At 45.7% G+C, this 23,519-nt stretch overlaps 1 protein-coding gene across 10 annotated transcripts in view; it reads left to right on the top strand.

Annotated features, from left to right (window-relative positions):
• Nucleotides 1-23,519, top strand: part of TRAK1 (trafficking kinesin protein 1) — a 99,012-nt gene that overhangs the window by 21,062 nt on the left and 54,431 nt on the right. For 7 of the 10 annotated variants that reach the window (XM_043441785.1, XM_043441778.1, XM_043441780.1 and 4 more), the window contains exon 2: nucleotides 5,715-5,909. Coding sequence is in view for 9 of the 10 variants with exons in the window: in XM_043441778.1 (XP_043297713.1) it covers nucleotides 5,715-5,909 (195 nt within the window). In the remaining variant the exon portion in view is untranslated. Of the gene's footprint in view, nucleotides 1-5,714; nucleotides 5,910-18,484; nucleotides 18,750-23,519 lie in introns of those variants that run through there. The other 3 variants (XM_043441783.1, XM_043441784.1, XM_043441786.1) reach the window with 3 other exon arrangements.

Below are 23,519 nucleotides of genomic sequence, written 5' to 3'. Positions count from 1 at the left end.
AAGAGAACTTTTGTGTGACCTGATGCGTTTGTTCTACAGATGGAGGGACAAAGACCCAGATAAACCGCGAGGTGACTTTCAGGTGCCATGGCGCAGTTGGGGCAGGGCCTTGGCTGGGAGCCTGGCTTCCACACTCTTGGAGCGGCGCCTGCTGCACCCAGGGCCTCCGGTGCGGCCAGCAGGTGGCAGCCGTGGCCCTGCTGGCCGGCCTGCCTCGGGTGCTGGCTTTCCTCCTTCCTCCCATCCTGTGCCCTTCTGTTCCTCTCTTGCTTTGATTTTGCCAGACTTTTCTCTGGCCAGGCCTTTCCTCTTTGTCCAGCACTGTGCTCTATGCCCCATTTTATCCTTGCCTCTCCCCCACACTGCTGTTTTCTTTAGGCTTTCTGGAGCCTGGGAGAGTGTTCAGGAGACTTCCACTTCCTTGCGGTTCTCTGTTTTCCCAGGCCCAGCGCCCTCCGCTCCAGCGTGTGGGCAGAAGGCTCAGAAACCCCCCTGGAATGTCCCTTTCCCTCCCATTTGGGGGCAGCCACCACTCAGAGTCTATGTGTGCTTTTAGACCTGCTGACTTTTTCCAAGAGGCCAGAGATCTGTATTTTTACATGAGATTCTCGGATTTTTAAACATCGGACGCTAATTTACAGCCACAGCATCTAAAATGTCAGCATCCTCTGGGGTCCCTAGTAGGTTTCATGAACCTGGCATGTGACCCATGGTGATGGTGGCTTAGTTTCTAAGTTGTGTCCGACTCTGTGAGACCCCGTGAACTGTAGCCTAGCAGGCTCCTCTGTCCATGGGATTTTCCACGCAAGGATACTGGAGTGGGTTGCCATTTCCTCATCCAGGGGATCTTCCCAACCCAGAAATCAAACCCATGTCTTCTGCATCTCCAGCACTGGCAGGCGGATTTGTTGCCATGAGCCACCAGGGAAGCTTTGCATCAGTACAAATGCTTAGAAGGAGGTTCCTTCTTCTGGCCCCTCTCTGGGGTTATGGATCTAACCCAAGTCAGGTGTAGAGTGGATACAGCTGAACCTGTAGCCCCTGCCACAGCTTCCCACCTCCCACAGCCCTCATCCTTGGATAGGAAGATCCACTTCAAACCTTCTGCTGTGAAGAAACCTAGGAAGGGTTATAGTTCTGAAGAGGTGACGAGCACTCTCAAGTTCTGCTCCCAGAGAGTTAGTCACTCAGTTGGGTCCGACTCTTTAGGACCCCATGGAGTGTAGCCCACCAGGCAGGTGGTGCTCTAAGAATGGTGGACGTTAGATCAGCGTTTTCTGAGTGGTTGAGGGGACATTTGTTTCCCCATAGGACTTTACTCCTTGCTGATTAAGACCTTGGATGATACAGAGTGAGCTTAAAAAGACCTTGGCACTATAGGGCTCCACCTCCCCCACGCTGAAGGCTAGACATGCCACCCATTGCCGATTCTTCTCCCTTTGTTCCATGATTCATCCAGCGCTTCCTGAGTGCTTCCTGTTGCCGAGTGATGCTGAGGGCTGGATTGGATGTTAAGGGGGTAATTCAGAGCTCCTCCTGAGGGCCTCACTGATAGTAGAGGAGAGACTTAGAAAATGCGTGTAACATTGTCCTGAAATAATCTAAATACATAACCAGAGGCGAGAGGTCAAGGGGAGCCTGATATGAGGTGACATTTGAGTGATATTTTGGGATGGAGTTTGCTGGCAGGGAAGGGTCTTCCAGATAGCTAGAGCAGCTGGTGTCAAAACCAATATTTGTGTAAAAATGTGTTTGGAGAATGGTGAAAAATCAATGTGGCTTCACAGGGGATATTGGAGAAGTGGCATTAATAAGGTAAATGTGTTTTTCTTTCTCTCTTGAAAATCCAAATGGAAGATGGCCCAGGAGTGCTCCCTGCCAGCTTGTCCCTGGCACCCAAGGTTGCTCTGGTAACCCCGTAGGTGCTGCCTTTACTTTCACAGTTGAGGGTGACTCCAGTACCAGCCCCATCTCTGCGTTTGGACAGTTGGATAGGGTCTGACTTCGAAGTGCTGTTTGTATCCTGTTAACCAGGCATATAGACAGACCTCACTGCAAGGAAAGCTGGAAAATGTAGTTTTCAGCTGTGTGGCTCTGTGCCCATCCATACCTTGGAGGTTACATTCCTGCAAGAAAGAAGCAGAAATTTGATACTGGGAAGGAGTCAGGAGCCTCTGCCCTAGGAAGGTACAGGCTGAATCATGAAGCACTTTATAGGGAGTGGGGAGGTTTTTAAAGCAGGGCAATACTGTGATTTAAAAAGTATCCTTCATGGGACTTCCCTGTCAGTCCAATAGTTAAAGAGTCCACACGTCCAATGCAGGGGACACAGGTTTGATCCCTGGTCGGGAAACTAGATCTCACATGCCACACAATGTGGCCAAAAAAAAAAAAAAGCAACTGTGTCTGTCGCAGGTGGGGCCAGCCAGCGTGGGGCTGCTGTGACTGATGAAGGGAAGGATGTTGAGGGTGAGTCCACCTGCCTGCCTGGATGAACCTGGCCCTTGGATGGTCTGACCAGCTGAGGGCCGGTGGATGCCGGCCTGCGGTTGCTGTAGATCTTCCGGAAGCCATGGATGGACCTGTCAGGGTCTGGGTTCAGTCAGGGAGTGGCTGCCCTTCATCTGAGACTTCCCCAGGACTACATATTATAGCTTGTTTTTTTTATCATTTATTTTTTATTGGAGTATAATTGCTTTACAATGTTGTGTTAGTTTCTGCTCTACGACAACGTGAATCAGACATGTGTATAGCTGTATCCCCTCCCTGTTGAGTGTCCCTCCCACCCCTCTTATAGCGGGTTGCTAGTGTGGTTGGAGCTGTGGAGAAATGAGGACTGTAGAGAGCTTGATGTTTCCTTTCCTCCAGGTGGGGCCAGCAGTGTCCTTTCACACACTGACCTTTAGTAAAGCGCCAAGGGGTTTCCTCTTGGGTCTTCCCTGGTGACTCAGCGGGAAAGAATCTGCCTTCAGTGCAGGAGATGCGGGTTCAATCCCTGGGCCGGGAAGATCCCCTGGAGGAGAATATGGCAACCCGCTCCAGTATTCTTGCCTGGAAAATCCCATGGACAGAGGAGCCTGGTGGGCTGCAACCCAAAGGGTCTTGAAGGCTGAGCGACTAAGCACTCATGCACACCAGCCCCGAGAGAGAGGGCGGGTCTGTTGACAAGCGGCTGCAGTTCCTGGCTCTCCTTCCTGCACTCCGGACGGGAAAATCATCCTGACACCTCCCTGATTTGTCAATGTGTCGAGCGGAACACCTCTACCCAACGTGCCTGTGAAATCTTCTTTACCTGTTTAGAACAAACACTTCCTGTTGAGAAGAGCCTGGGAAGCCTCCAGTGTTTGTAGTGCACCTGCTGGGAGATGGGAGGCAGATGGAAGAGGGAAGGCTATAGTTTACAGTCAGACGGCCGAGGCTTCTCACACACGATCTGCTGCTTATTTAACTGTGTGACCTTGACCTCCAAGGTACTCCACAGCGTCTGTGAATCTGCTTTCTCACATATAAGTCAGAGCAAATATTATCTACGTCTCAGGTTGCCAGGAGGACGCACTGAAGGCTCCTGGCTGGGTGCTTGGCACTATGAAAGCATTCCTGGGGAATTCTCGAAGGCTGTCATATTTATACAACCTGAGGCCTCAGATGTGTTTTCTCCATGCAGCAGAGGCGGTGTCTCCCTTCTCAGGAGGCTCTTGGGGGCACCTGGCCTGGCTCCCAAGGTCACAGAGATCTCCCTGGGTGGTCTTTATCATCCCTTCCTAATTCTCCGGGCCTGCCGGGCAGCTGTGAGACTTGCTGAGGTTTATATAGCAAGTCACGTTGCGGAAAAGTCAAATATACAGAATGTTTTTCAAAAGGCTTTCTGGCACAGCCTCACCTTTGATACTTTATCTCCTGGTCGTCATATGCTTTAAGGAAAACGATACCTCTTGGGCCTGAGGACCCACACTGTAACTATGTTGACCTTCAGCCCTGAGAACGTGGAAGGACAGGGGAGTCTCAGTGTCGGAGCAGCTGCCAGTGTGCTCACAAGTGACCCGGTATTCTTAGAAGGGATTTTATTTTTATTTCTTGGAGTCCGTTGCCTTGCCCACCACCAAGTGGCCGTGACACCAGAAGGTTCTAGCCCCTTGCCTGGGGACATCGTGCAGGAATGTATTGGTACCCTGCCCATCCTCCTGCGGTCAGGCTGGCTCAGCCTTTTGTGCAGCAGGTCTGTGGTTGGTCAAGAGCTGCCGTTGGTCAGGTGTCAGCCCTCCTTGACCCTGAATCCCCTCAGCTAGATGGTGGTCATTTTATGGCTCTGAGGTTTCCCCTGGAGATGAGGTTGGTGGGAACTTACTTCCCACTTGATTGCAAGATGGGGAAGTATTTCCTTAGTTAGGAGCCCATCTGGAGCTTCTAGAGACTGTTTTGTCACTAGTGGGAGATGGTAAAGAAATACGAGACATCTGCCTTGAGGGTGGGCTGTTGACTGTGGCCAAGGGGAAGGGAAGGAACGTCACTCAGTTCTCCGCAGACCTTTGCAGGGTGGCGGAGCAGCTCCGGCCTGGTGGGGGCTGGCTGAAATGCCAAGTGTGCTAGCCGTGACATTTCCCACATGAGGCAGAGAATCCAGAGCATTCACATGTTCCCTCTCCAGTCCCCAGAGCTCCAAGTAAAATTTTAAATGTCTTCCCTTTCCACTTATAACTCTTTCCTCAGCACTTGAAACACCATGCAGACTTTTTGAGTCATAATGTCCTTCTACAGTGAAGCTTTGCATATTGACTTAAGTAAGAAGGGGTAAGCATGGGATGGTGGGAGATTTGAGGGGCTAGCAAGTGCCTTCCATGGGCTCCTGCTCAAGAAGGGGTGACGTTGCCCACTGAACACTCTTGTTTACCTATAATTCTATGCCTTTTTTTTTTTTTTGGTCTGCTGCGTGGCCTTCCTGTTAAATAAGAAGATGCTATGTCTGTGGTATAACCCTTCTTCTGGGCATAGGTGTCCACATTCTCCTCAAGGAAGATGGATTAATTCAGCTTGGTGAGCTCAAAGCACCATCCTGTCGAGGAAGAGGTGGTATTCAAACTGTGCCTTGATGGAGGGGTCCCTGTTGGTTTAGTGGCCGGAATCCCCATGAGAATATAAGAATTACAGAGGCAAGACTGACTGTTGTGTTTATGTCGTGTCTCCTGTGACTGTGGGACTCAGGATATAGTTGGATGATGATGGATGGATGGAAGGAAGAGAAATGTTGGAGGATAAACAGGTGAATGAATGAATTAAATGAAGGCCAAAATCTTACCTATGTGTGGACATGGCTTGAATGGTAAAATAGTGGCAGGAAGGAATTTGGCATATTGCTGAACTTATAACTGGTTTGACCTAAGTGTGGGGTGATTGAGAGAGAGTGGCCAGAGAAAGGGTTGGGAAGAAAGCCCAACCCTTATGACGAAGGCATAAGAGTTTTGGCTTTACTTCACAGAAAGTAGGCAGCTAAACAGCAGGAGCTATTTCAGGTAGGTCTGGCAACAAACATGCCTAACTCGAAGTTTCAAGAGTAGAATTTAAATTGGAAAAAGATCTCTGACATGGCCTGGTCTGGCCTCTGTGTGCTGCATGTAAGTAGCCCAGGACTCTGGCTACAAGCACCAGGGTTAGGTCACTAGCAGCAGCAAGGCCACCACCAGGTCCCGGCTCTCATCTGTCTGTCTTCTTCCCTGCAGACGTGTGCAACAGCACCGACCTTCCGGAAGTCGAGATCATCAGCCTGCTGGAGGAGCAGCTGCCCCATTACAAGCTAAGAGCCGACACCATCTACGGTTATGACCACGACGACTGGCTTCACACCCCCCTCATTTCTCCAGATGTCAACATTGACCTCACGACCGAGCAGATTGAGGAGACGCTGAAGTACTTCAGTGAGTGATTTCCCCTTTCCTGGGATGCCCTGTTCCTCCCCACTTAGCCACGGGCACACATGTGTGCGTGTTCTGGCTGCTGTGTCTCATGGCCTGCTGTATGTGGAAAGTATCTGAAGAAATGTGGCTGTGGGATTCAGCCCCATAAAAGGCCTCACTTGACTTTGAGGTTTCTGGAGAGAAATGTTGGAGTAGTGGGAACAAGTATGAGTTTTCATTTGAACCAGCTTTCTCTTAACCATGCAGAAGATTAGAAGATGCTCCCATTTCCCTCCTTACCAGGAGTTCCATATGAGTCCTTAGCAGCTTGTATTGGGGAGGAGCTTATCTGCATTTAAAACCCCAAGTATTGGAAACCTCAAGACTGCTCACTGTTTCTAAGACATAACACGACATGCCAAGGCTACTGATTTGTGTGTCAAAGTCCACTCAGCTGGTTAGTCGGGAGAGGCAAGATGTTGCTGCATCAGCAGACTGGTCCTGCTGTGGGCTGCAGAGCTGACACCTGGGGGGGTGAGCAGTATACGAGGTGGGACTTTTCTCAGTGTGTTTGTGATGACAAGGGTGTTCAGACTTGAAAAATATATGATAATTTAAAAAATTCACACCAATGATATTTTTTCTTTTTAAACTGACGTATAGTTGATTTACAACATACCAATAATATTTCTGATGTTCATTCAAGAGATAGTTTTGATGTAATTTTTCTCTTTAGAAATTCATGGCAGCCCTGTAAGATTGGTGAGACCAGTTCTCTTTTGTTTTGACACTCTTGACTTAAAATTCAAGTTGATTTGAACCTAGTCTAAATTAGGGTGACATCATTTACATATTCATGTATCAGCATATCACCTTTTTTTTTTTAAAAAAAGTACAACATTCCTGTTTCTTCTTAGGGATAACTAGGTTCAAAAGCAGCTTATTGTGCATCTGCAAAGTTTTCTATAATTATTTTCTCTAACACAAACCAATTTCCAATATTCTTAAACTTGTGAAATCATTGATAATAAACAAGTGAGAATTTCTAAATTTCTCCTTTAGTATGTATCTGGGCTATTTTCACGTTTTATCTATGGTATATTAATAAGAAAGGAATTTTGTTTAAATTGGTCTGTGTTTCAATACTTACTGCAAATCCTGCACAATCCTCTTTGTGAGCACTGCAGATAATCAATTTCGACAGGAGTAAAAATAGAATAATCTACACCAGGGCAGCATGAAGTACATTAGACTTGAACTAATGTCCAAGTTGATGCTTTAGAACTTCTAGTGTATCTTGTAGCCTAGGGGAGGCCCATTACAAGTCACTTTTGTTTACTTATGGTACGTGTACACCCAAGGAGACATGGTATTTGTGGAAAACCGTGTCCTGGGTGACCTCTTAGGTAGGTTTCATATTTGTTTCCTTCAGACTGCTTCACAGTAGAATTCTTTTTCTAGAAATCCCTGCCCGTTACTTACTCTTCTTTAACAGACTCTCCTATGATTTTATAGGATCCTGCTTGGCCATTTCTGTTAAGGGAGGCTCCTAGGTCCCTCACATACACACTGATTAATCACTTAAAATCACGGTGTGATTGGAACACCACCCGAGGGTAACACTTCACTGTTGTCAGAGACCTTTCATAGGCATTGCCTCTTCTCATCCCTGTAAAATGTCTATAGTTTGTTTGGGCCAGGCTGATTTTATTATCAAGGAAATTGAAGTGTGAAAGACTCATTGTATTTATTCGATAGCGCTGATCTATACCTTCTAAAATTCTTTTCAGTAGATGTGAACAGATGTTGTGACTTGCTATTATTTATTTTACTCTAGTGATATATGTAAAGGAGAGAGAGAGGAAAAAACATCCTGGTGGAGTCTGGCAGTGCATAACACAAATTATAATGAAACTACAAGAACTGAAAATATATGTTGACCAGATATTCTGAAATTTTTTAGAGCATGGTTGCATCTAAGTCTTACTTTAACTCTACATTTTCTTCTGTGGTACATGTGATGAGGGTAAAGTGGGTATTTGCTAGATATCAGTTAATTGAATGATCAAGCATTATCTTTTAAATACAGCACCCATAGAGCAGGGCTTTCAAACTGAGGTCCTAGGTCTTCCCAACCCAGGGATCGAACCCAGGTCTCCTGCATTGCTGGCAGATTCTTTACCGTCTGAGCCACCAGGGAAGCCAAGGTCCTAGAACCACCCTCCAAGGGATCTATAGAGAGAAACTGGGGATTCTTTTAACTTGTAAAGGAAAAAAAAAAATTTACATCCTTAATTTCATAAACGTCCAACTGAAACGCAGCATTTATTTTCTTTATAAACATGGAAAACAAAGCACAGTGGTATTACTAAGACCTGTGACTTAGTCACCAGTAGAAATCACAAATATTTTCATGTCATGCTACAGAAGAAGCAGATATGGAAGAAATAAGATCTTTACTCATCTCTGCTTTGAAATTACTTTCATTATTAGATGTGCTGATCTTATTATTTAATGTGCATTGATAAAGAAGCACTTTTATCACAGATCTTTTTTTGAAGTTTTAATAAGTGCATTATAATACAGTTGCTTTCTTTGTAGTCCTTTGCATCTTATGTCTTTAAATCTTTCTGCTGAGGAGGGGTCTGTGAGCCTTGCTGAGCCAGAGGTCCGCGGAAGCGCAGGTTAAGAGCCCTGCTCTGTACTTGGTGTCGTTTCTGGACTTCATCTGTGTGTTTACACGTGTAACCCAGGAGATGCCATGGTTCACACCACTGTGACTCACCCGTGTGTTTTTCTTTGTTTTTTTATTTTATTTTATTTTATTTTTCATTGGAGGATAATTACTTTACAATATTATGATGGTTTCTGCCATCACCAGTGTGTGAAATAAATTGTGAGGTGTGTGGGAAGACAACATAAACCGTCCCTTCATTTTATATTTGTTTTCTTCATCAGTCAGGGCAGTGGGTGGGTATCAGGGTAAGGGGGTTCTCCAGGGGCTTCTGATACACTCCCCAGGTGAGGCTCCCTGGATAATAGGCTCACCCACACCATTGCTTCAGAGATCAGAGCGGACACCTTGGGTGTCAGAAGGTGAGCTTACTCATCTCCTTTGCCCACATGTCATCCCTCAGAGGAGACACGCAACGCTTCGTTTTTTAAATCTGGCCCTTGCCTGGCTTGTTAAGGATAGGCAAGAAGACTTTGGGTGTTCACCTTTACCCGGTGGTAGAATGACCATTTCAGATAGATTTCAACAGTCCAGTGAACGCTCAGCAGTGTTCACCCCTGCAGAGTCTGAGGGATACACAAGGTAAAAACCACCTACACAGCGAATGAACCCATCAACACGGGACAGTTAAGACTCGATGGTCCAGCAAGAAGAAAGGAGAGTCTTACTGTGTGCCAGGCACAGTTTTGTAATGCTTTACAGATATCTCAGTTATATCTCAGTGACCACTGAATAAAAAACTTTCGCTGTCCCCCATACTACTGATGAGGACACTGAGGCTCGGGGAAGTTAAGTTTGCCCCAAATCACACAGCTAGTAAGGTGGGATCCTTTTTTTTCCCCATTTTATTTTTTAATTGAAGTATAATTGCTTTACAGAATTTTGTTGTTTTCTGCCAAATATCAACATGAATCAGTCACAGGTATACATATGTCATAGTGGGATTCTGAGTTCCCAACCTGTATTGTCTGTTCTAACTTTATGTCTTAATTAACCATTCTCTCAGAGAAGCTAAATAAGAAAAAAATTCTGTTTAAGAATAAAGTTCATTTAGTAAACATGAAAAATGCAAACCCTGTTTTAGAATATGTCCGTAGCTTATTTGTTCATAAAAATGTGTCTGACATATTCAAAATTGATTTTTTTTTTCAAAAGGTCACTGTCCCAAGTGACACTTAGCCTGATGTAGCTTAGTTTCAAGATGAGATTTCCTTCTTTCCTGCAATTTTTCCCCCTGCATCCTGTGGTCTCTAGGTCATGCTTCCTGAATTCAGGTGGAAATGACTGCTGTAGATTTTTCTAGTCACAAAGTAGTCAGTAGACACCAGCCATGAAGATTGCTGTGTTGGTATGTAGATAGCTATGGCTCCTTCTGGTTCCTTTTCCTAGGGCCATGTTTTTGGTAACTTTTTGGTTAAAGAGCATTTGTCAAGAAATGAAATCTCTCTGTGTCTCAAGTGCAAATGATCTGCTGACGACTTCAACAGAACAATCTTTTCCCAAAGAAGAGAAGTGTTATTAGTCACTCAGTCGTGTCCAACTCTTGGTGACCCCATGGACTGTAGTCCACCAGGTTCCTCTGTCCATGGGATTCTCCAGACAAGAATACTGGAGTGGGTAGCCATTTCCTTTTCCAGGGGATTTTCTTGATCCAGGGATTGATCCCAGGTCTCCTGCATTGCAGGCAGATTCTTTACCATCTGAGCAACCAGGGAAGCCCCAAGAAGAGGTTGTAAAGCAGATGAGAGTTTCAAGACATCACCTCATTGTTTGCTTTTGCCATAAAGTACTATTAATGAATCAGTCAACAAGTATTTATTGAGTGACTAGTCTGTACCTATAATCTTTTGTGAGCTTGACTTTGTTTGAGTTCAGGTTGATGTTTTCTGGCTCAGGAAGTGAAAACATCGGATTACTGATTTTCTTTCACTACCTAACCTGGGACTTTGCACCGGGTGGGGCCAACACAGGATGCTCTCGAGGCCCTTGGCTGGCATCCTTCCTTGCTTGTGTGGAAGGAGTGGATGGGGTCTGGGCAACTGCAGTTAATCCAGCTCCCCGTCCCATTTTAATTTTGTAAAATTTAATTTAAACAACAACACACCATCAAAGACCATTCATCTAGTCCAACTGTTATTGTGCAGCCCATGTCTGCTTCATGTTTAAAAAGGCTGAAGTCCGCCTAGTGCCTTGCATGAAATAGGTGTTTAACAAGTGCCGATTAAATAAGAATATGCAAAAGTATCTTTTAAGTTAAAAAACAAGTTTTTCTCTTATTTTTTTTTTTTTGCAAAGACAAAGCAAAATTGCAAACAATGTATAGAATAGAAAGATCACTTTGTTGCCACTTTCCAGAGACTGCCTTCATCTAACTAAAATCCTAAATGAAGTGAAGTGAAAGTCATGAAAGTCGCTCAGTCATATACAATTCTTTGCAACTCCACAGACTGTAGCCCACCAGGCTCCTCTGTCTATGGAATTCTCCGGGCAAGAATACTGGAGTGAGTAGCCATTCCCTTCTCAACCCAGGGATCTTCCCAACCCAGGGATTGAACCCAGGCTCCTACATTGCAGGTGGATTCTTTACCATCTAAGACATCAGGAAAGTCCAAAATCCTAAGTGAAACAAAAATAGACTCCACAGTATGCACTGAGCCTGTGCAAATTGAATTAAATTATGCACAATGCTGACCTTCTAAAGGGAGGGATCACAAGTTATAGGAGGTGTGACCTAAGAGAAAACATGGTGTGTTTGTGTTTGTGTGTGTAGGAGGGGTGCGTGTGGAGCCCGACAAGCGTTGTGGTGGGTGGGGTTGAAAGAAGGAAGGAAAGATGAATGATGGGTGTCGGGAAGGTCGTATAGAGGATGGAGAAGGGATCTAATGGCTGGGGAAAATGTTCCCTTATCCTTTGCTAACAAATAACACTAAAATGTATACGTTATGGTATATTTATAAACAGTTGCCTTGAGTTTTCTAAGGTAAATGCTGTCGTCCTAGTTGTGTCCTTTCTGCCATTCTCAAGACCTCAGGCCATTTTGTTTGCAGGTGAGGACCTGAGGGAGCCCTGGAATTGTGCCTTCTCCCCTCTTATGCTCACTCCTTATGTGAGCAGAACGGTTCTTGCTTGGGCCCATTTTCATGGCTTTTTAGCAGAAGTCTGCAGGTGGACGTCTGCAGACAGAGAAGCTCTGGCCGCACAGTCACTTCTCATGTGTCAGCGACACACAGTCAAGGCACCTACCCCCCCACCCCCTGCCATCCTCATCCCCAGGTGTGGGCCAGGGTTTCAGGCATCAGTGCGGAGGGGGAATAGAAAATGCTTATCTCTGAAGGTGCAGAGCAGCCACACCCATACCACTCTGGCTGCCAACGGTACCAGGAATCCCAGTATCCAGTGAGCAAGGCAGCTGGGCGCTCAGACCAGGAGGCAGGTTACCCTGGGACCTTAGGCCTGCTTTGTCACCTGCCGCCTGCCAGCTTCCACTATTTCTCATCAGTCCAGATTCCAGTGTTGGTGTGTCTTTGCTTTTTCTTTTAAGAACAAAATTGGTTGGCAAGCAATCCTATATGGATTGACTATTTTCCTTTTCAAGGGAATCCAGCATGTCTAAGACAAAGCTGGAACAGACTCAGGTGGGAAATTGACATGACAGCTCAGCTTGTTAGCCCATCCACACCCCCCTCCCCACCAGCGATGGGCTCAGGCCATGGTGATTCTGGGTTATGGCTTGTGTTCTAAGCTTCTGATTTATGTTTTGAACCCTGGAATATCTGCTACGTGACCTGCTGGTCCCAGGAATGAGATGCCCCATGCAGCCCTCCCAGGGTGCAGGAAGCAAACTGGGAACCCCAGCAACACATCAGAACTCTGCTTCTCTGTATCCTGCTCAGGTTATGAGTGATTTTAATGAGGACTGCTTCCAAGCTGGGGGGCTCTTTGTCTCTGTAGTGCTTTGTTGGGTGCTGTCTCCCACCTCTGTTCTGTCCCCACCTTCTCCCTGGAGGTGGGATGGGTGCCTGCTTTTCCTGTGCCTGAAATGAGGTGGAGATGGTTTGGGAGGGGGTAGTTGACAGCAAGCTGTTCGTTAGCATCCTGCCTTCTGCCGCGGGAGCTCGGTGACTGGCAGTGGCAGTGTTTTAAAAAATAAAGATCAGAAAGAAAACTCTGCAGAAGCATCCTGTTAGTTAATTTTCTGCAACCGGTGGAGGGAAGGCCTGCTTGTCAGCCTGTATTTCATGCGAGTCCCCCTGACCCCGTCAAGAATGGAGGATTAGGCAGCCCTCCCCTCTTCTGTCCTGGCTGCCCTGGGATGCAGGTAGAAGGCTTGCAGTACTTCCTGAAGGGAGGAAAGCTCTGGAGACCAGGGGCATGTTGTAGAGGAGGAATGGGGCCCTGAGCGGTTCTGCTTCCAACCAGAGGGAGGAACACGGGAGCCACCCTTGTCCCACCTGCTTGTATGGTCGGCCACTCGGGGGCCCTGGTGTGGCCCGTGCTCATCATCTGCGGTGCGGAGGAAGGTGGCATGTGGCATGTAACATCTGAGACACTTCAAGGCAAACTCATAACTGCATCAGTTGTAATTTAATCCAAAATTGTTAGCATGTATTCATTTTTAAAATGTGTGAATAATTTATTTTGAATTCTTATTGCATACATATATGTGCATATGAGTATATAAAATCATGTATGTGTATATGAATTACTACACAGCTAATAGTTTAAACCTTAGAAATTTTATTATTTTCTTTTAATCATTTAAGTTGGCCACCTGATAACGAAGGGTTGACTCATTAGCTGGGAAAGATTGAGGCCAGGAGGAGAAGGGGACAACAGAGGATGAGATGGTTGGATAGCATCACTGACTCAATGGACATGAGTTTGAGCAAATTCTGGGAGATGGTGAAGGGCAGGGAAGCCTGGCGTGCTGCAGTCCACAGGGTCACGAAGAGTCAGACAGGACTTAGTGACTGAACAGCAAACATTTAAGTTTGATTATGAGTCCTCTCGTAATTAGAGTCTTCTTAATTTGGCAGACCCAATCTATTAGATTCTCCTAAATGCTTACAAAAGAGGATACGTAACTAACTTTGCAGCTCAGGAGCTGATCCTCCTTCTACTTGGGGGTAGTTGTGGCCACAGCATCAGGTTTTCCTATTCTTTTACCTGCCTCCTCATTCCATATCCGGTTGGCTTATTCATAGCCACCCTACGTAGAACAGTGTTCATACAGTGTTTTATGAAAAATATTAGTGACAGAAATAGAACAGTCACATACACCTACCCTCCCTTGCTTAAGATAAATTAAAAATATCTCCCTATTATATTCCACTTTCCTTTTTATGTCAGTAGCCTTATTCACTTGGTTGCCCTTTTTGTTTTCATGTTCATTGATATTCATGGTCTTGACAGACCCAACCTTTAACTGTTATTGATTGTATTTTCTTTTTGATGTTAGAATTATCACAAGCTGGCAATGTGATGTCCTTTTAAGTGGGCTCTGACGCCTGATCACTCCTACCCCAGACCTTTTGGAGTGGTTGTTTACTTTTGTGCAACATGCTATTGCAGGCCTATCTTGATTTTTCCTGCCCCAAGACATGGAATCAACAACTTTCCAAGAAGCCGTGTTAAAATTGGCATCAGAATGCTGATCTGCTGGGGATGGGTAGAGAAATATACCTTTAATTCCAACCCCCTCCTTTTTTTTTTTCTTTCAAAAAAAAATTTTTTTTTAATTTTACTTTACAACTTTGTATTGGTTTTGCCATACATTGGCTTGAATCCGCCATGGGTGTACATGTGTTCCTCATCCTGAACCTCTCTCCCACCTCCCTCCCCATCCCATCCCTCTGGGTCATCCCAGTGCACCAGCCCCGAGCATCCTGTATCATGCATTCAAATTTTATTTGTAAATACTCCTTCAGTGTTTTCTCAGTGATTGACAGAAAAAGTTTTGGAGGTGACTGGTGCCTGGTTTGTATTCAGTTGCTCTTGGTTTTTGCTGAGCGATCCTGGTCAAACGACTTCAGCTTTCTGAGGCCCCTTCCCTCGTCTGCCCAGTGAGGGGGGTCTTAGGGAGCAGGCATCTGAGGAGTGAGTGAGTGGTAAAGGGCTGAGCCCTGATGTGCAGTCAGCACTCCTTAAATAGTGCTGAGTGAATGGACAAGGGCTTCTCTCAGGCTGCTTCTGGGACCTGTCCCGATTCCTGATCCGGGGGTAGGTCAGGAAGATCCCAGGAGAAGGAAATGGCAACCCACTCCAGTGTTCTTGCATGAGAAATCCCATGGACAGAGGTGCCTGGCAGGCTATAGTCCACAGAGTCGCAAAGAGTCAAACACCACTGAGCATGCTTGCACACCTGGATTTTAGCCTTGAAACCATCTCTGCAGAGTTGTGGATGGATTACTTTATCCTTTGGAGCCTATCACGCGGCAATTTTGATATAGACGTTCGATTTAAAACTTGGTTAAAAAAAAAAAACTTCCTCAAGGCCCATAAAATTCACCCATAAATAAATGCTGTTTCCGTACTCATTTCTTTCTTTTGCATTTTCTTAAAAAGTAAATTAGATGTATATAGTCTTTGGGTTTGATAAAAGTCATGTTCAGTGATATGTTGCTACTGAGAAATGGCACCATCCCACCCCTAGATTACCACTCCTGCTCATTACTATGAACTCAATGCCTTTTATTATGCTGGAAAAAAGCTAATAAATGACGTTTCTACCTAATTTCCCTAATTATAGCTTAGAAAATTGTGCTCTCTTTTTAATTGCTCATACTGGCTTATTTCCTTTTTTAAAGAATTAGAGTGATGAAGATGATTGCAACTAACATTTGTTGCAGAATCACTTTGTCCCAGGCACTGTGCTGAGTGCTCTCCCATGCATTAATTAATGCCTCACCCTGTCTGTGTGGCAGGTATTATAGTCATGCCATTTAGCAGGTAAGACTCAGGTGTCTAAGAAGGTCACAGATGGCAAATGAGGAGCCTGAACAAAACTTAAGGCCGTCCGACTCCAAAAGTCCTTGCTCTGAGCTATGATATTAAACTGCCTGCCATTAGTAGTCCATCCGTGTATCCATCCATCCATCTATTCATTATTTTTTGCTTCTGTGGTGATATGGTATATAAATAAAATATTTTAAAAATCCATACCGCCATGAGGTAAGTGTGCCAAGCCTTTGTTGAAAAGTGTTAGTCGCTCAGTTGCGTGCAACTGTTTGCAACCCCATGGACTGTAGCCCTCCAGGTTCCTCTGTCCGTGGAATTTTCCAGGCAAGGATACTGAAGCGGATTGCCATTCCCTTCTCCAGGGGATCTTCCCAACCCAGGGATCAAACCCAAGTCTCCTACATAAGCCTTTGTTGAAGAGGTTTCTAACTGCACCTGACTTTTCTATGATGCTCTATGGAGTTTGCATTCTTTGTTCCTTTATTCCATCTTCATTTTGAAAGTTCATACTAGACCTCACCCCCTGTGTTGGATTGAACCTGTTAAACATGCTGATTTTGAGGAAACTGTTAACTGTCCATCAGTTTATTTATGAGACCTATAATCATCTTTCAGAAGCACCTTAGGGAACTTTAAACAAACAAAAACCTTAGGACGCCAGCCTCAGCTCATCTGTCATGAGGAGTGACATCTGAGAGGCTGCCTGGTGGTTTGCTGTGGTGTTCTTGAGAGCTGCCATCGATGGCAGAGAGAGACATGATAAGGACCAAAGGAAGAGAGATGTGTTCAGATAATGGGGGCAGTTACAGCAGGAATTAAAACTGGTGGCTGCTGACTTTAAATAGGTTAATGTCCTAGAAAATTTTAAATGTGTATCCAAGTTGGGGTCAGGGAGAGGGAAGGGCATGTATAAACCACCACCCCCTCAACGTACACACTCAAATAGTTTTCCTTTAAATTAACTACTGCCCATACACACAGTTAGGCAGATATACACACATATATACATACACACACACACACACACAATAAAATCTACTGCCAAATCGTTCTTTCCTACTGAAGAGCCTTGCCATGAAGTGTCATCTGGGGACCAGCAGCCTTGCTAGCATGTGAGAGCTTGTTAGAAATGCAGAAAATTGTGCACAGTTGCAGACTTGAGGCATCAGAATCTGCACTTTAACAAGAGCTCCAAATAATTCACATGCACTTCAAAGCCTGGGAAGCCCTGCCCTAGAGGGATGCCTTTTTCTCCAAGTTCATTAACTAGGGCGTCATGTGCCTTTGGAAGGATAGAGGGAAAGCCTCCCTGTTTGACCACTGTGGAAGGAAAGAAGCTTGCCCTCCCAGTAGTGGAAAAAAGTCCTTTTGCTATTACTCATTCCCGCATTATACAGTCTTGAGTAGAAAATTAAGAGGAAAGCTGGACCGAGCTGGCACATTTGTTGCCACTGACACCAACAGATGGTTACAGTACCCGGCTCACAGGCTGGTGAGGTTCCATAGGTAGTTTTGCTGTAGGGCAGAAGTTTTCAAGAGAGATTCTGCTCCCAAGGGTCATTTGGCACCATCTGGAGACGTTTTTGGATGTCATGTCAACAGAGAGACAGGGTAGTGCTTCTAGCACCTAAATGGGTAGAGGCCATGCCCAGGACAGCGCCTGCAACAGAGAACAGTCTGACCCTAATTGTGTATCAGTAGTGCTGAGGTTGAGCAACCCTGTTTAGCAAATGAGTTTAACTTATAGCAAGTCTAAAATCTATTTAATTATCCATTACTCATTTAAGTGAAATATTTCAAACATGCTAAATAATTAGGACTAATAAATGTTAGGTTCACTTTCCTTTTTTTTTTTGGTAAGAAATAAAATGTTTTGTTTAGTCACTAAGTTGTGTCTGACTCTGCTACCCCATGGACTCTGTAGCCCAACCAGTCTCCTCTGTCCATGGGATTCTCCAGGTAAGAATACTGAAGTGGGTTGCCATTTCCTCCTCCAGCGGATCTTCCCGACCCAGAGATAGAACCCTTGTCTCCTGCCTGACAGACGGCTTCTTCACCACTGAGCCCCTAGGGAAGCCCAAATAAAACCTGCACAATGCATTTATAAGGACAGTTTCAAGGTCCTATTGCCTCACTCCTTTCCTGGAGGGAACCACCTTCCTGAGGGTGGGCTGTTTCCTTCTGGTGTACGTTTTTGTACTTTGATAACACATTTTAGTGTCCATGAAAGCAGTCTATCTTATTGCACAAGCCCCTCGGTGATGGCTTTCTCCTCTATTTGCATGCTGCAGGCTGTTTTTCCAGGAGTTGCCTTGAGCCAAGGCATGAACAGAGAACAGGACTGTATCTGTATGAAAATGGTTCCCTTTTCTGAGTAATTTACATTTCCTTTAGGCAGCGGTCAAAATTTTTAAGGAAAGATGTTTAATGTTTAAAATCAGGTTGAGGAAAGAAGTTGCAGATTTTTAAAGGGGTTATTTTTCAAATGCAAAGTCCATAGTGACCCAGGATTAAGCAGATAGATAAACTTGTCCTGACATTTGTTGGAAGAGATGATGGTGATAAGGTTCCTGGCGCCACCCCCTTCCCTGCCTGCACGCCCTCCTTTCTCCCAACGTGGCACCTCTCAGCCCCTGCTCCCAGCATCCTTGGAAGACATTTCCTCCATCTCTGCATCATTTTTTTTTTTCTGAGCCGGCCTGTTTCTATGGCAACTGTTAGATTGAAAGATGAGCGGGAGCGGGCAGCGAGGCTGGAGTGAGACCTCAGGGTGGTGGTGTGTGTCCCTGACGTCACCCTCTGTGCTCCCGGATAGGACGGCTCTGGCTACTCCCATTCACGGCTGCTGGCCACTGCCGCTTTATTAGCGGGACTGCCAGGGTCTCTGATAGCTGTGCTCCTCCTCTTCCCCCTCCATGATTTTCCTTTTCACTGCCCCTTTTCCGTCCTGGCTCCAGACTGTCATTAAGGATGCACAGCTTAATTCTGGCATGTTTGGGGATGCTCTTCTGCCCGGCATTCTGGAAGGGCAGGGGGGCATGGCAGCGTTTCACCTGACGTTGATGGTGCCGTGAAGTCCATTCTTTCCTCTGCCAGAATACTGACTATGCAGAAATTTATCGAAGCGGATTATTATGAACTAGACTGGTATTATGAAGAATGCTCAGACGGTAATTATGGCTCCTGCAAAACAGAGCGGGGATGTGTAGGGCCATTGTCTCCCTTCGGGAGAGGGGGTGTCCTGGAACCTTCCTGGGGAGACTAGAGGAGGGAGGGGCACAGGAGCAGCACCGCATGGCTCTGACCGTTTCGAAGGCGTGGTGAAGGGGGGACAGCAGGTGGGCAGGGCTCGTGATGGGGGGAGGCTCCTTGGCCAGTCTGGAGATGGTGTTGGCGTGCTGGGCTTGTGAGCATTGCACTTCAGTGGGATTGAATTCTCTCTGGGGTGATGCGTGTGTGTGTGCGTGTGTGTGTGTGTGCAAGTGGAGATGTCATCATCTATGGTCCAGGGACTAGTATCTTCAGGAAGTGGTCCTCTGGCCTTAGAGAATCCAGCTTTCCTGGGCCCAGACCTGGGAGCCCAGGGGAGGCTGGAAAAAAGGCAGAAGCAGCTTCCCACCTGGCAGTCAAGTCAAATGAATTATCTTGCGGGATCCCACAGAGATGGGGGTGGGAGATGTTGGAAGGGGCTGGAAGAGTCTGTATCCTTTGCTTTTGGGCAGGGAGGGTGTGGTGCATTCCAGAGGAGACTAGGCGGAGTTTCTGTGGCTGGAGCAGCCTCGGGAGGTTCCAGACACCAGGAAATGGCACTCAGGTGCATTCTCAGGCCACAGGGGAGGGGCCTCGGGCGCCTAGGGGGTTGGCATCAAATTGTACATGACACAGTTAACCTGTCGTCTTTAATTTCTCTTTTAAAGTGACCCTCTATCTATGCCTTTACATAAACACACACACACAAGAGGACCCAATATCTATATACCTGAAGGGTCCATTCCCTGGTGATCATAATGTTCTCAGCCCACACGAGCCAGTAATAGGTAAGGTAACTGCTTTTTAATTGAATCGGGAGTTTCAGATCACTCTAACATGACTACATTTGATTAACCTGAATGATGTAACAGGCTGGGACCTGGCCTCATTAATAAGCTGAAGAACTGCATAATTATCTCTGTATTTGCTAATTTTGGCCTTGACAGTGAGCCACAGAAGAAAGGCCAAAAGGCTTTGTTGGAGCGGGTGGGTGGGTACTTGAATGCGCCGAGAAACTTCCCCAGCTAAGCCCCACCATCCCTGAGCCTTAGATGCAGACATTGCCATGTCGAGTCCCTGTGCATCTGTAAACGTCTTGAGTGATGATGATGGTGGGCAGCTCCCAGGGTCGTGAGGGGGAAAGATGACTCAGTTGTTTTACTTTGGGTATATTATTCTTAAAGCAAGTTCCTATCCTATTACCCAACTCCAGGAGGCCGTTATAGGGGTGCTTCTTTTCAGATTCCATCATTGACCTCTTGAATTTTCCTTGGTGATTTGTGACTCGCTGAACCCTCCATAACTTTTTTGAGTTTGGACCACTGGACCACGGCACCCTGGTTACAGCGGAGGGAGTAACCTCCCAGTGGAGGTGTTGGGTGTGGCCGTGGCTCCCTCAGAGCCGCCCCGGAAGTGATGGGGGAAGGTTTCTCACAGTCTTACCCTAACTGTGGAACTGTCCAGCTTTATTTACACCCTTGTCTGAGGAAATGAAGGCAGTCACTCGCGGTGCTCAATCTGAAGGGTGAGAAGAGGCCAGGTCTTGTCTGGGTGTCTCTCAGAAGGATTTTCTTACCCAGCTGTTTCTTGGTTGAGTCTTTTGGCCCCAGGCAGCCAGATCTCTCTTCTTCCAGCAGAAAAGGAAAACAGAAAAAGAGGCAGCTCATCTGTCCAAGGGTAAATAAATGTTGATGGCAGTTTCTGTCTGAGTGTATGTTGAGTGAAATAGTTGCTTTTCTCCTCCGTACCAATTTGGATGAAGTGGAGAAGGCCACTGGGGCGCAATTTGCTGGGACAACTGACATTTTCATAATCCCATTTTAAAGATAGTTAGCAAAAGGGGAGAATCAAAGGAATGGAAGCTCAGAACTAATGTGGTTTAGGAAAGCCCGCAAAAGGGAGTGGGGAATTCAGGAATATGCTAATATTGACGGTGCTTGTTTATACATGTCTGACTAGTCGGGTTCTTTCCTGACCTCACCAGGTTAGTCTGGAAATGGAGGCAATGTGCCTTTGTTTTTGTGCATCTTTAAAACTGCAAAGCAGTCATTGAATAGCCCGTTCATCTCCTGGTTCTGAACTTCCTGGTGAGGAGGCCAGGTAGGAGTTAGACACACAGTGTTGCTTTGTTTCTCTTATTATTTGTCATTGGAATCTTGAATGAGGGAAACTTCCAGGGCGCTTTCCATAGTAATAACAAAAGATGAGTCAAATGTTTTTTAAAAAGATGCAAAATCATCATTAAGGTCATAGTTACTGACTTGCACTTAAGTTGCAAGGTTAGCACTGAAAAAGTAATACATAAGGGTGGGAATATAGACTGCAGGACTATTAGGGACCGCTCTATTAAATGTGGACTTAAGAAATGGCTGCTGTTCTCTTTTGAGGTTTATTCAGTCTACTGACTGTATCCTTCCCCCTTAATGAGTTTTAGTTGTGGAGTTTAATACTCTGTCTTGCCCCCCTGCCCCCCAAACACAATCAGACCCCAGAGGGTATAGCAGGGGCATGGGTCAGGAGCTTAGAATAGTAAGCAGTTGGAGAGGTTGATTGCCTAGTACCTTAAAGTAAGTTTTAGTGGTTTGAAATAGCCAGTGATCAACACAGTAAGCAGAGCAGAGTTTGCACACATGCCCTCAGCTTAAAATTCTAGCATCAAACAGGTTCCTGGTTACCCACATTAAATGTGTCCCATCTCTTAATTGCAGGAACTTCTAAAACCTGGCAAGTCATGAGTCACCCCATTATTTAGAAAGCATATTCCCAGACTAAGTCCAGACCAGGAGAGGCCCTGGGAAATCAGAATCTTTAGCGCATGCTGTAGGTGATTCTTTGCAGCAGATATGCTTGGAGAACTGTGCTGTGGAGACCATCCCCAGGCACAGGGGTCTGGAAGATGATTCTTTCTGTCTGTCATGAAATCTTAGGTTGTTTCTTGGCTCTACTGGTCACTTAAGAAAAGTATGCTTAGAAAGAGTGTGAGGTCTTTTTAGTTTTCAGAAAGGTTTGGGTTCAAGTATATGTCCTTGAGTTAAAGAAACAGAGTGCACTTTGATAATTATTCTAGAAATAGGCAGAATGGCAGGAAAAGCACGGGCCTGGAGTCTGCCTTTGAGGCCCGTTTTGCATTCTCTGTGGCTGTGTGGTATTTAAAAACAAAACTCAACTGATAAAGATAAAACTGGCATTCTTCAGCCATTCATGAATTGAGCCTCATCCCATCTAGCAAGTAGAAAGAAGCTCAGAGGAGCTATATGAAATGGAAGGCTTTTGTAGACAGAAGGCAGCGGGGACAAGAAAAAGGATTATCTCATCTTTCTTTGGGGGACGAGTGGGGTCTCTCAGGCCAATTACCTCGTTACTGCTGACCAGGAAATTCCAGACTGTCTGGCTAAGACTTCATTCCTGGGAGAGGCTGAAGCTGCAATTAGGTCAGGTATTAAGTCTTGGTTGACTGCCCCCGGGGCTTAGTACAAGCGACTCCATTGGAGGCCTGTTGTCTCTGTTTACCAGCAGTTAGGCACATCCTGGGACCCCATAAGCCTCCATCAACCCAACTCTCCCATCTGGAAAATGGGGACAACCCCACTGGGCAGAGCCATCTCGTAGGATGGTAAAAGCATGTAAATAAAGTAAATGCTCTTTCTGACCAGCGAAGTGCCAGGCCAGTGCTTAATTTTATCTTTTCAGAAACAGTACTAGTTATTAAGTTCTTTTATAAAATTCCTCTGAAAAGGTAACTGGTTTGTTGAACAAGGTATAGTATCTTGACCCTGTTTCTTGCTGTAGTCTCTTTTGTAATCATCCACCCTTGTGTCCCCTTTTGCAACGTTACAGGTTTGAATGTTGGGGTGGGAGATGGGGGTAGTTCATATTGATTTTATAAATGGAAACACTTAGGCAGATTACACAGTGGTTGTTCTTACGACTTCTTATCCATGATGAAAATCCATGGCGTTACACTTAGGTAGCATGTATGCTGTTCCCCGATTGCAGTGAATTCTAAAAAGTCACCCAGGGTCAGGGTAACTGGTTTGTGAGTGAGGTTTTGTCAGATATTTTAAGCATTCACTGAGAAACTGTTACTGGGCTTTTGAGATGATTTTCTGACTTTCCTGCACTTGTGTCAAACGTATGTAAGCAGGCCCCATTTTTCATGTTTCTTGTGGGATGTGCCCCTGGAGGTAGACACTGACTTTCCCTTTCCAGACATAGCACTTTTCTGAATGACTGCTAAGAGGATTTTTTTTTAAGAGTTAAATGTAAATATATGATGTAGCTGTACATTTTTATCAGCAACTTTAGTAAAGCAGAGATAATGTCCTTCCTTAGATGTAGAAGCCAAGGGCTCAAGAGCTGAGAGAGGGCCAGAGGGAGCATAGAGGTTAAGTTTTTACAGCTTTTTGTTTCTCTCTCTCTCTTTTTTTAAATAGCAGAAGCAAGGGCCTTGGGGAAGTGACCTTCACCGATGGCCACCTTGCTCTGTATGGTCGGAGAAGTAAAAGGACAGCGAGGCTCATGGAGAGTGAAGCAAAATGCATGGGACACGGAGGGGCAGGAGACTCTTGACTGTGGAGGAGGAGGTGTAGCAGGAACTGGCTACAGGGGAAGCGCAGGTCCAGGAGTGCCAAGCTCCTGTCTAAAGACCAGGGGCAGCCCTTGGGCGTGCCTGTGTTGTGGGACTTTTTGTG

This window comes from Cervus canadensis, chromosome 22, assembly GCF_019320065.1.
Source record: "Cervus canadensis isolate Bull #8, Minnesota chromosome 22, ASM1932006v1, whole genome shotgun sequence".
Taxonomy (NCBI): Eukaryota; Metazoa; Chordata; class Mammalia; order Artiodactyla; family Cervidae; genus Cervus; species Cervus canadensis.
Note: the sequence above shows the minus strand (reverse complement) of the source record. Positions and strands in the feature narration are given on the sequence as shown.